This window comes from Hydra vulgaris, chromosome 15 (assembly GCF_038396675.1).
Source record: "Hydra vulgaris chromosome 15, alternate assembly HydraT2T_AEP".
In the NCBI taxonomy this organism is placed as follows: Eukaryota; Metazoa; Cnidaria; class Hydrozoa; order Anthoathecata; family Hydridae; genus Hydra; species Hydra vulgaris.
This window is the reverse complement of record NC_088934.1, coordinates 2038690-2056987: the sequence shown is the minus strand read 5'-3', so window position 1 is coordinate 2056987 and position 18298 is coordinate 2038690. Positions and strand designations below refer to the sequence as shown.

Sequence of the window (18298 nt, the reverse complement as noted above, 5' to 3'; positions counted from 1 at the left end):
TATATACTAGTTTTGAGTTTTTTTCTTATTTGCAATTTATTTACTAGGTCTAAATTGTTACATTTATTAGTTATTTTTTGAATCATTTCTTTATTTTTTTTGTTCATTCATTTAGGTTTATTTTACCTCAAAGGATACTGTTTTAGTAGAATCAGATCGTCAAATATTTATTCAAATATTATTAAAAAAATACAATTTATTTACCATTGTGTGTAGAGGTGTGTTATGTCAATTTCAAGTAAATAGATTGTATAAATGACTTTCAGATTTTCAGATTTTTGTACCTTAAAATGCAGATAAGATTCTTTAAAGAACTAAAAAGTTATATTTTAAATTATTCATAAAACTTTTAAATTTATTTTTACAGTTAAAGTATATTAAAATGAGACCAAAGTTTATTCTTAGGTTAAGACCAAAGTTCAATCTTAGGTTAAGACCTAAAACAAAATATCAAGCAGGTTCTTACAGAGACGAAATAGAATTGAACGAAAATATTTTAGCAAATGCTGTGGATTATTGTAAAAAAAACAACAACTGTCGAGGCTACAAATCTGTTAAACAAGGTGATTATAATGTTGATCCTAGAACAATAAATCGCATTTTAGATGGTGCTTAAATTGGTAAAAAAATAACCAACTCTCAATTTTAACAAAGGATGAGCAGCCGTGGCGATGTGGTTGCGCACTTGCCTTAGAAACAAAGGATCCGTGGTTTAAACCCCATCTCTGGGCAAGTTTTGCGACATCGGTGAGATAGGTGGCGTAAACTTCCAATTAAATGCTCGCGGTGCTCTGTGATAAGACCGTAAAAACTTCTATGGGCATCTAAATAAAAATAAAAAACTAAAATAAAAAAAAAGTGAATGCAGTAGTATTGTATGAAAGAACTGTCCAAAGTCATTTTAAATATAATAAGGTATTGTATGCATGCTAATAAAAACCTGAAAAATCATTGTTTATACTGCAAGCTTTCACCTAATGCAGAAAAAGCAATACTCACAAATAAACTATCGCGTTCTTTATGGTCAAGATTCATGGCAAAGCACCCCAGTCTAACTTAAACAAGACAAGAGAGAGTTTCTTTGAAATGTGCCTTAAACTGCATTAGAGAAATTGGTGAAAGTCAAATAGTCGAAGAATTTAAAATTTCAGGTATAATGAAGAACAGTAAGAAAACTTCAGAAGGAGTGTGGTGCGGTATAATAGATACTAAACGAATGTTTAATCATGATGAATGTTTAATCATATGAAAGTTCATAAGCTTTGGAGTTGACGGGAGTGCAAGTCGATTGGTGTTTGCTGAAGATTGCTATTAAATGACCTGCGAGAACAGAGATTGTATTCACCAACTTGTGTCTTGTGCTAGGGATGTAGTTATTTGCCACGTTATATTATCAGGAAAAGGAGTAACCAGCAAAATGGCACCAATCTACAAAAAATTACCAATCTACTGTGGAAAAGATTACAAATTTGCTTACATCAACTACAAAACATGGAATACAAGATCACAACTTTCTACTTGATTTCTATAAATTCTTTGATTGCAAGTTAACAGAGAAAAATGTAGAGAGACCTGGGGTGGTACTAACAGATAGTCACTCTTCAAGATTTGAAGTAAGTGTCCTTCATTATTGTCGTCTTTTTGTTAGTCCGCCAGACACAACAGGTGTAATACAAACGTTGGAGCAAGTAAATCATATTTTACACCACCATTATTGCCAACGTAAATCTATACTATTTTCTATGAAAATTGATCGTTCTCTGTTTATGGAAATATTATGAGAGACATCGTCATCATGGACAACAAAAGAATTAAAGCAGCAAAAGTATTGCAGAGTTAGGTCTAAATGTTAACTGGATGCAAAATAATAAATTTTAGCAAACAACGAGATGTATAGCAACTATTCAGTCTTCTCAGACCCCAAAACAATGCTCTGTAGAAAAAATCTCATTTGTTTCATCCCTTCACGATGTAAATCACCAGAACAGGTTCTTGTGATTATTACAGAAAAAAATTGAAAAATATTTATCCATGATCTTACTGAACCTCCATTACTTATTGAAGATGTTCCTGATTTGCTACCATATTTAAAGGTTACTCCAAAAGATATCTCTAGAAAAACCATAAAAGTAACTCAACAACATGGATCAATGGAGGGGGAAAAGGTCTAAGAAGCGGTAACTGAAAAAGAAAACTGAAAAAAAATGAAAAGAAAACTGAAAAAAAATGAAAAGAAAACTGAAAAAAAATGAAAAAAGCCGAGAGGAAGCAGGTAAATAAAAAAAACCATGCAATATTTAAAGAACAATTTATCAAATGCAAACTTCAATGTCCATGTAAAGAAAGGTGTTGTGTATTTGGCTACAAGCAGTGCCCTATTTGCAATAATGTTTTGAGTCAGTTTGTAACAAGCAATCCTGCAAAGTTGACAGTATTAAACCAAAAATAATAGAAGCCTCTGAATGGATCATGAATATCAACTCTTGACATTTTTATGAACATTTTATTTCTTTTTTTAAATAAAATTGTGTTTTATCTGTTAATTTAAATTTTTTTTCTTATTTGATAAATAAGTCGTAAAACTAAAATTGACAATAAAGATAAGTATTTTAGAGACTTTAGAAAACCAATGTGCACCTTAAAATGTAGGTCTTTGAATGTGCACCTTGAAATGTAGGTATTTTAGAGATTTTAGAAAAGCAATGTGCACCTTAAAACCGATGTCGCTAAACTTTCCCAGAGGTGGGGTTTGAACCACCTCTGGGAAAAATTGAGCGGAATTATTGTTTTAAATTATATTCTTTTATGCCTTGGTTACTTCCTTGTATAATATAAACCTTATTCCAATTGATTTTAAAATATGAGACCAAAATTCAATTACCAGCTTTTTAAGGTACACATACATTTTAAGGTACAAATACCTGTATTTAATTTAATTTAAAAAGCCAGTTCACCTAGGTTAAATATTTGTCTCTAAATATTCAACTGAAAAAACACATTTTAATGCAATGTTTTTTTGCGTCCCATACGTAACACAGAATATAATCAACTATAATTCCTTAACTTATATTAATTGAACGAAATTTCAATATACAGGAAAACAAATCAATTATTTTGGAATGATTAATACATATATAAACATCTAACCTGTTAAAATATTTAAAAACGCGACATCACGAAAGTCAAAATACTTTTAAGTAACAGTGGAATTGCCCTGTAAACATAATCAAAATCCTAAAACAAGGGGATACTTTACATTGCCAAAACTTTTAGACACTGACTATTATCTAATGAAGTTCGAATATTGATGAATATAAATTTAGTTAAAAATAGTATAGCATGAAGTTGAGTAACTTATTGTTTTTTGAGTTTGCTGGAGCACAAGTTTTGAGATTTTTAATGTTCCGAATCTCAAATTACTGCATTTTTTTTGCAAAGAAAAAGTTACTATATAACTTAAAATAAAGAAAAATATGTATGTAATAGCAGTAAGCAACCCGTAATACGGGTTATTAGTAATTAAATCATTGCTTATAGTTAACAACAAAAAGACAACATTAACATCGTTAAGTTCTTTTTAAAATCTGTTAAACACAGCAGGTACCATAAAAAGAAAGCCAAGTAAAGCCTGCCAACACCTAAAAAAAGAAATGAAAAATAATTACAATTTTTAATTACAATAGTATCATTTGCATTTTATTGTTAGTAGAATATAACAGATAATAATATAACAGAAAGTATAAAGAATTAAAAAAATAGCTATAACAGCCCAGCTCTATCAACACAAAACACAGAAACAATAGCGCACAGCATAAGATATTTGTAAGCACACATTGCAGACATTACTATGTCTCTCCAAAATAATTAAAAAAAAAAAGATTATGAAAAGGCTAGACAACTTAACTTTAAAACACGGCTAAATAACACCACAAATTAATAATATGTTTTATCAACTAAAATACTTGAACTAAAAAGATTTTATTTGTTTCAATATTGAACAATTATGGTTAAACAATTTGAATAATTATATCATAAAATAGCAAGCAACTCGTAAAATATTTTATATACATGGTCATTATCAATTATGGTATTAAATATGAAATACGTAAAAGCTCAATAATTACATGCTTTATTGATGCTCCCTGTACTAATTCTCATTTAACTCTCATCTAAGAGAGATAGGGAGAGAAAGAAAGTGTTTCCAAAGCAGCATAATAAAAAAAGTAAAAGACATGGAATAAATAATATTAACTGGTTTTGTTAAGTTACCAGTAAACAAAACTATTTTTACCTTTATTATTTGAAGTTCCAGCTTCTCTCTAACTGTTGACTAATGACTAATAGAGTAAATTTCATATCATTAAATTTACAAAATTAAAACCATGTTTTAACAGTAAGCAAACTAATCAAGTGATGACAAAGGCAACTAAAAAAAAGAACATAATTATGTTTGAATTTAAAAAAAAATTTAAAATCATTTTGATTTAAAACTATTATCAACTCTGTTACTATAATTAGTAAAATTCATTTTTAGTATTGTTCTAAAGTGTTTAAAATCAAGTAAACAAACATTAACACTGCTTGACACTGAATTCTGGCAAGTAAATTTTCTGCTTGCCGAGTAGCATATTTTATATTTCAACAATAACTAATTTCACCTTGCCTAGCTCTATCTCTTTTATTTGGACAACAATTATTTTTGCCTATTAGAATATACAAAAATAAATTCTTCGCCTATTAATAGCCATTTCAACTTCACTGTATTCTTTAAACATACTACCAATAGTATTACTATTGTTACAATTGGATTATAAATAAATGTAAAAGAATATTACAAATTGTGAACTTTTTTAATTAAAGACTATATTTCAACTTAAGATTAATTGAAATCCATGTCTTTTTTAAGTATATAAACAGAAAAGCAAAATGTAAACATAAAAGCAAAAAACCTGGAACAAACATTTTTTAAATTAAAACTACTATATTAAAAAAAATTAAATTAAATAAAGCTATAGGACTTGCTACATTGTTGATGGCAAAACTACAACACAGCCTGGTCTAATATTATGATCATTTCCAAGGTCGTTTACATGTTTGTGCAAGGCATCATACAGCTTGCTTCTCTGTTTAGGTTAATTGTCTAATTAAAAGTCTATAATTGTAATACTGAGATAATGTAGCATGATTTCTAACCAATGTAGCACATTCAGGGTGGTGAACCAATTGATAATGCCAACCAGCATCACCCCTTGGAAAAAATAGAGAATAAACCATAGGATCTAAGTTGGCAGACATACTTGATATAGTTTTAAGACGATGACCTCTTGGGTAAATAACAACTTCCCCAGAAGCAGGTGGAGCACCATCTTTGCCAACAAATACAACTGCAACATGTGATAGGAGATTATAGCAACGTCTATCTTGCCCTTCAAGTAAAGTCATTTTTATAACTGAGACTGAGCAACCATCTATAGCTATCCGGCGAATTTCTTCATCTTCCACTTCAGCTATGTTTTTAAATGCAGGAGAAATTGGGTTCTCTACACTAATAAAATTTTGCAATCTAAACATTTAAGAAAAGATCATTACCACATTGTCGCATTCTAAAATTTACTGCTGAAAGTGGTTCATAGATGTATAGTTGACAATATGTAGGCGGAATATCTTGATTTGGCCTAAGATTACATATACAATACAATACTCTTATGACTTTAAAAAAATATATATATATCAGCTAGGAGATGTTTGAAAATAAATTAACTTAGATTTAGATTTATCAGACTATGTATTATGTACAACATAAATACATAATCTGATAAATCTAAACTAAAAAATGTAATGAATAAGTAAATAAATATGAAAAACATTACATACAAAAAATGTCAATGTACCTTATAGAGAAAAACTGTTGTGATTTACTAGGGTAGTAGTTGTTAAATATTATTATTTCATGTTAGCTTTTAGAAAATAATTTATGCTGGTACATCATGATTCCAAATTATTTATAGCAAAATCATATAATAAACAGTGCTAAAGACAAAAAATCAAATTGAGATGAAATAAATTGCATATATGACAAAATAATTTGTCTAGGCTTTTAGTGAATGATTTAAGGCAGTGATTTTAAATAATAAAATTACCTATTTATCATTTTTAACAATAGACACCAAATGAAGGTAAGCTAAATGTCTATCAACTCAAAAGATAACAAAACAACAACATCACAGCAACAACACACAACAATAGCACACATCATAAGTTAATATAATATGCATATAACATAACTTAAGTAACATAAAATTCATATATAACAGAACATAAGAAACAACATTACGCAAAGTGTTATTAAAACACATTATTATGTATTTTTAGAATAATTAATAATAAAGGCTTAAAAACACCCAGACCTAAAGCAGTAACAGGTTGATACTAAACACTGTTGTGTAACTCTCTGTTATAAGTACATCACTTGGCTGGCAAGGTCAACAAATCTTGCTCTACACGCTTACCAAGTTGTAGCACTTTGAAAACATGGAAACAACATAATATAAACATATGTATCAACTATAAACACAATAAATGTGTTTAAATATGTTAAAGGTTAAATATATACCTTATATACATATTTAAAAACATTTATAAAACAATTATATAACACATATTAACACATACACAAACAAACAAAAAACACTTAACATTATTATAAAAAAAAATTGATAAAACAACTATAAAGCACATATTACCACATACACATACTTATCAAAAAAGCAAACAATAAACATGTGCAAACAAAAATTTTAAAAATGACGCGAGAGAATTTAAAAAGATTCAAAGTAAACAAAATAAATATATACAAACAATACTCTTTACCTTCTTTTTTTTTTCATAAGAACTGTAATCCTCATAACAAAATTTAACCTTTACATACAATAACATGTGACATGCCATGTCAGTGTTGGCACAAAATTTTATTTTATTTTTCTAAATTTTCTAAAAAAGACAAAAATAGTTAATAGCATCACAGAAATTTCAAAGTAGTAATAACCAATTTTATGGAAATAACATTAGTATAACTTTTTTGTTAAAAATTATCAAAGATAATGTTATGTATTTTCAGAATAGTTATATTGAAGGTTAGACAACACTTAGACCTAAAGCAGTAACACCGCTTGACTGGTAAGGTTGACGAATCTTGCTCTAGAGCTATATCTCAAATATATTGTGTTTTATACTATAAAAAGTAACTATAAAAATATATTGCGTTTTATACTAACTATAAAACACAATATTTTTTTTAATGTTATATAACATATAAAAACACCTCATTTAACAATCATGTGCATATTATATAAAATACATTTCATAATATTATAAAAACACATTTATAAAACAACTATATAACATATATCACCACATACATGCATTTATCAAAAACTTTTTAACTTTGAGCTTAATATAAACATATACGCAAACCTTTAACAACTATAAAACAACATTTATTAGCATCAATTATTTTTAATGTAACAAAGAATGCAGACTACAATTCACAACATTGTAATGAAAAAAATGAAACCTTTTAAGAACAAAATTAAAAATTTCTAATAAATACATATTCAAATAGCATAACACAACATTCTTTGACAAATTCCACAACAATTTTTTTTAATTTTTATATTCCTTATTATTTTTCCTAAGAATATAAAATATTACATATAGATATAGAGAAATACAAAATAGATTGAAATAAACGCAAACATATGTATATAAACTTACATGACCACAAACAACAGTCCTATTTTTTTAACTTTTCATATTAAATACATAAATAAAATTTTATTCTCCATTATGAATGAATTGAACTTACTAAAAAAGCCACCAGCTCCTCTTAACTGCTCTAGAAAATGAAACAATACTTGTTTAAAATGTTCTAAAAAGACTAACGACAAAACTGAAACAGTTTACTAAAAAAGAAACATTGTACTAAAAAACTATTTTACCAGTCATTTTAGTTCTAACTTCTTCTAAAAAATGAAAACAGGCTATAAAAATTAGAAAAATAAAAACAACCAACAACAAACAAACGATTATTTAAAGTTTCATTTTAAACAACGAACAACATCAATTCTACTTTAAAATAAGAATATATTAGCTCTAATTTGCTTGTTGACTTTACTCGAGAGACCGCATGGAACATATATCCGCCCATTAAATAGTCTAGAAACTACTTAAAAACTAAGAATTAGTGCATTTTACAGAATACAGAACCATAATTAACAATACGAACAATAGGCATAACTATGCGCACTAATAATATTCATTGCTCTAATAATATTTAATATGTATGTATGTATATATATATATATATATATATATATATATATATATATATATATATATATATATATATATATATATATATATATATATATATATATATATATATATATACATATATATATATACATTTTTAATTGAAATAACATTTTGCTATATATATATAAACACACACATATACGCACACACAAACAAATATATAGCTTAAATAAACAATAATAATCAGAATTTTTTTATTATATTCATCTGTTTTAAGGTTTAAAATAAATTATTTGTAAGCTTCTAAAAATTTAATATGAAATTCTTTAAACTTTTCCAAAAAAACTTTTAACTGGTCTTCTGGCGGAAGAATAGTCAAACTACAATAAAACAAAAAGATAATTGCACAAAATAAAAATAACAACAAAAACTTACGACTTAAGATAATTTTTATGAAAAGTTACGAAAAAAACAACTAAGAAAATTACCGAAAATGATAGGTTCCTTCCTTTTGACGGAAACCACTAATTAATAATAATTTATATATAAATAATTTATAATACCACTAATAAATTAACAAAAACTTCGTTGCAGGTAACTCCTTCTATTTTGTTTAAAGTTTCATACACCAATTGAGCTCGTTTCTTCAGAGAGAATAAAACGCTGAAGTTTTGCTTTAAACCAGTAAGCACAAATTATAAAAGTATATTAGGTAATATTTTTTACTAATGTATAGCTCATATTTTAAATGCATAAATTACTATGCTTCGATTTAAAAATTGTTTCCTTATTATTTTCATCAAGTTCTAAAAAAGTTCTGTAATTAAAGTAAGCTTTTAATGCTTTTGTACGTTGTATTTTTATATGTTTTTTTATATATAACTTAAATATTTTTCATCCCACAAAACCGTACTTTTAAAAATATAATAAATATAAATATATATATATATATATATATATATATATATATATATATATATATATATATACATATATACATATATATATATATATATATATATATATATATATATATATATATATATATGTATATATGTATACATGTATTTAAGTATATACATGTATATATACACAGGGCCGTCCCGAACAGGGGGTGTAGGGGGTGTTCCCCTCTCTCAAAGCTGTTATATATGCATTTGAGTTGGCTTACTTGTACATTTAGCATTACAGTTAATAAGTTTTGAAGTATAGTAGGAAAATGTCAAATATCATGGACTTTTTTTTTTTCTTTTATTTTTTAGGTCTCTAGTTGGCAAAAAATACTTATGACACCCCCATGAGAGACCTCTTCGGGACAGCCCTGTATATATATATATATATATATATAAATATATATATATATAAATATATATATATATATATATATATAAATATATATATATATAAATATATATATATATATATATATATATATATATATATATATATATATATATATATATGTTTATATATATATATATATATGTTTATATATATATATATATATATATATATATATATATATATATATATATATATATATATATATATATATATATATATATATACACGTATATATATATATGTTAATTATATATATAATATAATATATACAATTACAGCAGAAATTTTAGATAAAACAATAGAATTTGGAAAATCCCATTTAGAAATTACTGAGGACACTATCCATATAATTAAGCACTGCAGAAAAACTTTACTCTATTCTAATAAGGAAACATGGAAGAAAAAAACCACGAACAAATGCTTTGATGTAACAATGGGAAGTTACGACGGAGCAGAAATTTGCAAATTTGTAGGTTTATATAATTTAAATACCTAGCTAAAATAATCCAAATTAATCAATTAGGTCTTTATCGCGACAATGGTTTAATAATAATGCATAAAAAATCAGGCCCACAACTCGATAAAATTAGAAAAGATATTATTAAAGCTTTTAAAAACATTGGTTTCCAAATTGAAATAAACATAAATTTAAAAATAGTGAACTGTCTTGATGTCACATTTAACCTCTCAGAAAGTTCCTATAAGCCCTACAAAAAACCTAATGACAAATTATAGTATATAAATGTGAGTTCGAACCATCCCCTCAAATTCTAAAACAAATTCCAATTTCAATTAACAATAGGCTAAACCAAAACTTTTCTAATGAAAATATTTTTAACTCCTCTAGACGCGTTTATGAAGATGCCCATAAAAAAAGTGGCTTTCAAAATTTCGAGCTAAAATTTGAAAAGAAAATTGCAAAAAAGCGTAATAGAAATAGAAACATAATTTAGTTCAACCCCCCCCCCCCCGTACAGCAAAAATGTTTCAACAAATATAGGTAAAACTTTTCTAAAATTAGTAGACAAACATTTTCCTCCCTTTAATAAATTACATAAGATTTTTAACAGAAATACCATTAAAGTAAGTTATAGTTGTACAAAAAATTTAGAAAGAATTATAAAAGGCCACAACTACGTGTTAATTAATAAAAATGAACATATAAAAGAAAAAAAACACTGATTATTGTAATTGTAAACAAAAAATGGATTTCCCTCTAAATGGAAAATGCTTTTCGAAAAATGTAATATACAAGTGCATTGTTTCCTCACAAAATAACCCTGATAAACAATATATTGGCTTAATCGAGGGGGAATGGAAAAAACGTTATGCCAACCACAAACAATCGTTTAAACACAAAAAATATTCAAAAGAGACTATGCTGTCAAAAAATATTTGGGATTTAAAAAAAAAAAAAAAAAATTTTAATTTACAATGGTCTATTCTAAAATCTGCCCCTGCCTATAACAACATTTCCAAAAAATGTATGCTATATTTGCAAGAAAAATTTGAAATAATTACTCATTTAAATCCGGAAAATTTATTAAATAAAAAATCTGAATTAATTTCTAAATTTAGGCATGAAAATGAATACCTCTTAAAAAATTATAAAACAAATGACCAAATTAAATTATCCTAATTCCAAATAAATTTATTTAATAATTACTTTCTGTAACTTCCCGTTAACCAAAAAAAAAGTAATTAAAAAAATTTTTTAGTTTTATTTTTAGTTATAATAATTTATAACTTCCTGTAAAATCATTTTTTCTATAAATTGAATTTTTTTTTTGAGATTTAGTAACTCTTCCTGATGATCCAGCAATGGTGAAACTTAAAGTTGAAGAGAAAATTTAGATATATACATGTGTATATAAATATGTGTATATATATATACACACACTCAAACTTCTTTTTGTGCGGTAGATAGGGGCCAAAAAGAAAACCCATAAAAAAAGTACCTATAAAAAATAGTTTTCGAAACAATATTAAAATCACATAAAACTTATAAAAATATAAAAATCATATAAAACTTCAGGAGTACCTATAAAAAACAGTTTTCAAAGCAATATTAAAAACATTTTTTTTATGTGGTTAGATACAGACTGCATGAAACTCTTTGCATTGCTATACAAAAATTCAATTCAACTCTTATATAAAAAATATATAAAAGTTAACGTTGTAACGCAATTTGTGGTTGCATGTTCATAACAGTAACTATATAATGACGTATGTACATACATATTACACATTTTAATCGTTGAGATTGAATTTATTGCGCATTCAAAAATTAAATTAAATGAGATAGCACAAAAAAAATCTCATGAAACAAAACGCACAAATAAAGTATCGCATAAAAAAGGACTGCATAAAAAGAGGTTTGAGTGTATATATATATATATACATATATATATATATATATATATATATATATATATATATATATATATATATATATACATATATATATATGCACACACACACACACACACACACACACACACACACACACACAGATATATATATATATATATATATATATATATATATATATATATATATATATATATATATATATATATATATATATATATATATATATATATATATATATATATATATAGTTTTATTAAAGGTAGGTCAACGATGGTTTCAAAAACTTTTTAAAATGTCTAGATATTGCTAGGTTCTAAACATCACTTACAGAATTGCATGATTCAAATAATTTTACAATTAATTTTGACATTAAATTCAAAAAGAATGAAAAAATGTATAAAGTAGTTAATTTTCTAGAGATATCCATTACCCTTTAAAACAACAAATACATTAAAATGGATATACTTTACAAAGAAACAGATAATCAAACTTAAACAGTCATCGTCCATATCATATAAAAAAGAACATCCCATAAAACCTTGCTTAAATAATCGTTTTTACAGTTGCTTTATACAAAAAAAGGATTGAAAAAAGGTTTAAGTTTTTTTTTCTTCTACAAATTCTACCAAGGTTGCTACTCAAACAAGCTATCACCACTCTTTTCATCAAGGAAAACTTAATTTTGACTGACTTATCATTTAGCAAAGTTTCATTTTTTACCTGTTCCTTCATGCTCAAAAAACATTTATTTATCTGTTTCTTTTCCTGTCACATTAATGGTTTGAAATTCTCTCCCATCTAGATGTTTTCCTCACTCATACAATTTAGAGTTTTCCATATTTTCTAACACTTTCTTGCTCTTTAACTTTCTACTTTGTTTTCTGTTAACTCCCAAATTTTTAATTAGTTTTAAAGATGTTGAGTAGTGAATCTAATAATTTTTATGGATGTGGAGTAGTGAGTCTAATAACTTTAATGGGTGTAGAGTAGTGAGTCTTATAATTTTTATGAAATAGCAAGTTTAAAAAAGTTTTTCAGCTATTTTATTAATAAAACATAAAAAAAAACTAAAATATATCACCTTAAAAAAAATAATTAAAAATAATTAAATAAATAAACAGTATTTACAAAATAATCATAATTCAGGGCTGTGCAAAATAAGCCGCCTTTTACATGTTTGTGCAATCAATAAATTATAAAAACTCAAATGTAAATAACTTGCCAGTAAGTTGTAATCTAATTTTGATATATATATAAGTGATTAACATAGTGTGGAGTATCATTCCACTAATGGATTTTTTCGGGTCAGAAAGTTAAGGTTAGAACCTGTTTTATAACACAGTGTAAAGCTTTATCCTTTTCTTTTTTTTTGCACACATGTTTTCATCTGCAAATTTAAAGTGGAAAAACTTTTGTGAATAATAAAAGGGTAAAACAATAAAAAATTAACTTTAAAAAAACAATAAAATTTTTTTTCACTTTTCAAAAACATAGAACATTTAAAAATTTTTCAATTAAAAACAATATAACCTGGGATCATTTTAAACCTCTGTGAAAAATTAAAACAACATAAATGTTGATTTAAATTTATGTTCATATTAATATTTAAATTATAATTATAATTATAATTTAATTTTTGATTTTTCAATGCCAAATACTTTGAGCTCCGAATATTGCAAAAAAGTACAAAAAACAACTTTGAAACTTAAAAATTTTTTATCATAGAGTATTATTATACATTTGAGCCAAAAATTAAATAACCTTTGTTACCATGAAAACAAAGATAGACTACTGTTATTTTAGAATTAGATGGTGTAGAATGATGATATCAGTCCTGTAACCCAATTGTTGTTTAGGATAGTGTCATAAAGATTCAAAGTTATGAATTCTACTATTCAAGGAATTAATTTACATTGTTTAATAAATTTATATAGTTAAAAGAGTTTATATGTTTTAACTATGACAAAGCATGATGAGACTTTATAATACTAGCATAACTTTTACTGTAAATTGTGAGTCACATTAAAAATTAAACTATACACATAAATTTAAAAATCAAATTATACCTGATTGGCAGTTATATATACTAAGATTGGTGCATCTCTTGATTATTTAATTATGATGGTTACATTAGAACTATACCCAAAATGAACATTAATATTCTTCATGTAAGATTCTGTTCTGTCCAAATTAGAAAACTCAGAATATAGTAGAAATCTAAATCCAATGCATCTCTTGATTATTTACTTATGTCATATATAAAAAAAGACAAACCGTTGGATCAAACAAATGCTGAACTAGAACCTGTTGTCCAATAAAACTATAAATACAAAAAAATCCAAACTCCCAAACACAAGTAAAAAACTGACTGTACAGCAATTATTTGTGATATAATCAAAATAGGATCCCAGATGTAACTGCGAAACTGCCCTAATGCCATAAATACCTTACTATGATAACTTAAATCATTCTTTATTTATTAACATAAATTACTATTGATTTACAGCTCTAAAAAAAAAACAATAAAATTTAAATAATTCAATAATAAATATATTGAATTTTTTTTTTTTAATTTTTGTTCTTACCATTAAACAAACAACTCTAATTTCTGGTCTTCCAGAGATTGCTTTAAATTAATCAATATATTTTAACAAAAGTTTTTACAGACAAGATCATTTACAAATGAGTTAAAACTATTCTGAAGTAAATACCACCAAATAACTATACAAATAATTATTTCAAATCAATAAAAATAAATTATAAATTTACATTATAAATAACTTAACAGAATAAATAATTAGAATAAGAAGATAATTATATAGTATTAAATTATATAAATAATTAAATTTTTTGTAAAAATAGCATTTTGCCACTTCAGAATTAACAACTCTCAATGCAATTCTTGAGTTGACATATGCTTTTGGCTTTCAAATTAACCTCATAGACAGAGCACTTCAGAATTGCCTAAAATTCTTGATAGGCCAAACCTCTGATTACATTAGGAGAACTTTTAAAATTTGAAATATAATTCTTTTACGAATCTAGGAAGTTGATGACTTCATTTTCATGATGTGAACTTGCAAAATCAGATCAAAACAAGAAATCTTTATTTTTGTGATGCTTGTTGATGAAAGATCCATACAGAGAATTTTCATGTGTTAATAGTTAAGCAACTTTTTATCGTAAATGGCTTTGACACACCATTGGGTGATACAATCACAAAAACAAGCAATTTTTCCTCAAATTTCTATTTCATTTGGAATTCGATATTTGGTGAAATACCTGAAACATTGTTTGACTAAAAGCTATTGTTTCCAATAGTGTTGCCAATGGTAAAACATAACTTATCATCCAAGATCCAATCAAGATTCCTAAAATTGAAGAACCTCAATTATCAGCAGCACACTCAAGAACAATGTATATGGCTGTACTTGGCACCCATTCTTTTTAGAAAATGTTTAACTGAAAATATTTTAGGTACATCAGAGTGTATTATTTGAAATTATTTTAAATTATTTGAAATTTTAAATTATTTAGAGAATTGTTTCCAATAGTGTTGCCAATGGTAAAACATGACTTATCATCCAAGATCCAGTCAAGATTCCTAAAATTGAAGAAGCTCATTTATCAGCCACACACTCAAGAACAATGCATATGGTTGTACTTGGCACCCATTCTTTTTTAAAAATGTTTAACTGAAAATATTTTAGGTACATCCGAGTGTATTATTTGAAATTGGCAGATTTATTTTTGGAGTTCCTCTTGAACATTTTTCTGGAACCATTTTAAAAGCGGCAAGAAAAAACTAATGTGATTCAAATAATAAATCCTCTCTAAAGTGAAATACATTTAATTATTTATCAAGTCATACATTTATATTCATTAGGTCAAATGATCTTTAAGTCGCATACAATAAAGTGAATTGAACTTTATCTGAAATTTTAGTCAACATATGTTAAAAATAATTATTTGTAAAAAAAAAAAAAAATAAGTATCATCGTAATAAAAAGTAAAAATTTATTAATATATCATTAAAAAAATAAACAGAAAAAATTTACTATTTCTCAATAATTAATAGAAAAAATGTATACTTCAGATAAATTTGCAAAAAATATTTAAGAAACAACTTTAGCTAAAGTTGTTATTAGTAAAAGAAATTGTATAAAATAATTTCTATGATTTCATTTTGGTAAAAATTAAACAATTAGGTCCTTTTAAATTTGAATCACCTGGTGAAGCATATAAGGCAACAAAGGCGAGAGTAATGTGCAAGTAGATCAAGTTCAATTAATCTCACTTCTAACAAAAAGAGATGATGATGCAAGCGATGATGATGCAGTGAATTATATGTGGTAGTGGTAAAGCATTCATTATGTAATGAGAACAAACAACTAAAAATTAGAACAACAAATCAAAGAAATAAGTACCCTCTAAGACTATAGTTTATATTCTCCCCTTATAGTGTATTATATTTCCCCTTATAGTGTATATTTCTTCTTGGAAAAGTAAACACAGTAATAAAAAAGGTAACAAAAATAGGTAATAAAAAATTAAGCATTAAAAGTAATACACCACAAGTAAAAAAGAAAAATGGGCAAAGAAGATTAATGATGTCTAAAAGCATATACAAAGAACAGAGATGATGATCATATAAATGATCATCAACTTGACTCTAAAGGATGAAAAAGGTAATGGTAACTTTAAACAGAGATTGGAAATAGTGAGCGTATCAGAGAGGGTGACCTTGGGAAAATTAAGTTTAAAAAAAATCTTTTCGAACAATTTTAATTTTTTGCTTTAATTTCACTAAAATAACTGTTAAAAATTGAAAAACAAAAAATTTTGTCAAAATTCTTTAATTATTTTAACTTTGTAATTAATTATAAACATTGTAATAAAAACTTATTCTATTTTAATAAAAAATAACAACAAATATTATTTAAAAAAAACAGTGTAAAAACTTATAAGCAATTTAAAAAATCATTTTGATTTATTACTTATTATATTACCTAAAAAAAATATGTGCAAATAAAAAATTATTATGATTGTTTTTTAAGGAAGTAGTAAACATGTTGTGCATCTGCGCCTATACGAATGGTCAAACCTTCTGGAAGTTCATCTTCAGTATTTCGGCATAGCTCTTCATAATTGAAAGAACTACCAAACATCTTTTCAAGTCTATTTCTGAAAATAACGTGAGGGGGATTCCCACCACGCAAAGCAACATCATACTCAAAGCAGTTTAAGATGATATGTGCATCAGAGGATAAAAAAGATACTAATTTATCAACATATATCTGCTGTTCATCAGGAATCATAGCAGATAATGAATTAATGTCCCAACAAAAGTCAAAATGACCACCTAAAATGTCAACATTCATTAAAAAAAAATCTCCTTGATAAATTGTGATATCTTTTTCCGCGCAAACATACATTTTATAACCATTTTCTTCATTAAATTTATAAGATAAACCCATTTCTTTGAAAAAATCAATAATTGGCATATCTGCAAACTCAATACCAGTCACAGATAAACCTTGTTCACACAGCCACAACAAATCAGGCGTTTTTCCACAAAGTGGTACCAGCACTCTTTTTTCAAAAAAATTTTGACCTCCAGTAAGTACTGTAAAATACGATTTAAAAAAAGGATTCACACCAGGTAAGACCCAACCTGTATTTCCATTTACCCATCGATTGCACCAATACTCATTTAATTCCTTTCTTTTATCAACATTAGTTGTATTGCTACTCATCTACATTCAAAATAATAAATAATTAATTTTATTTATACAAATTAAATTATTTATTTTAATGTAAATATCTTTTTGTCAAATTTAAAATAATTTAAATTTGACAAAAGTTTTTGAGACTCTACAAATAATTATTTAGAGAATTAAAAAAAAAAAATTATGCTTCTTTTTCCTAATCCATAATATATTTAGTATAAATATATTTTGATCGCTTCTATATATGTCTTAATCGCTTGTATATATGTTTGATCACTAAATCTGTTGAAACAGCGCACAAAAATAACATAACAAAAACAATATTTATCCAAAAATTATAGCAAACTATTTGAAGATATATTTTATGAACACTGAAGAACAACTATTATCAAATATTTTTGATCATATAATAAAAAAAAAAATAATAATAAAGCATGCTGAGACCAAAAAATATTAATTAATATGTATACATGTAGTATAATTAATATGTATACATGTAGTATCCTTATGTTTAGTTTGACTTATGGCACTGTATGTAG

General features: G+C 25.7%; 1 protein-coding gene and 1 long non-coding RNA gene across 2 annotated transcripts; both read right to left on the bottom strand.

The window, feature by feature from the left end:
* Positions 1-305: 305 nt before the first annotated feature.
* On the bottom strand, positions 306-6992 carry LOC136091429 (uncharacterized). Its single transcript, XR_010643984.1, has 3 exons — positions 6871-6992; positions 4292-6521; positions 306-3638 (listed from the first exon to the last, which is right to left on the bottom strand). It is a non-coding gene; the product is annotated as an uncharacterized LOC136091429 (long non-coding RNA).
* An 8852-nt stretch (positions 6993-15844) lies between these two features.
* On the bottom strand, positions 15845-17791 carry LOC136092459 (probable thiopurine S-methyltransferase). The gene has a single exon (XM_065820721.1). The coding sequence runs from the start codon at positions 17784-17786 to the stop codon at positions 17070-17072; it is 717 nt and encodes a 238-aa protein (XP_065676793.1). The 5' UTR covers positions 17787-17791; the 3' UTR covers positions 15845-17069.
* Positions 17792-18298: the final 507 nt, after the last annotated feature.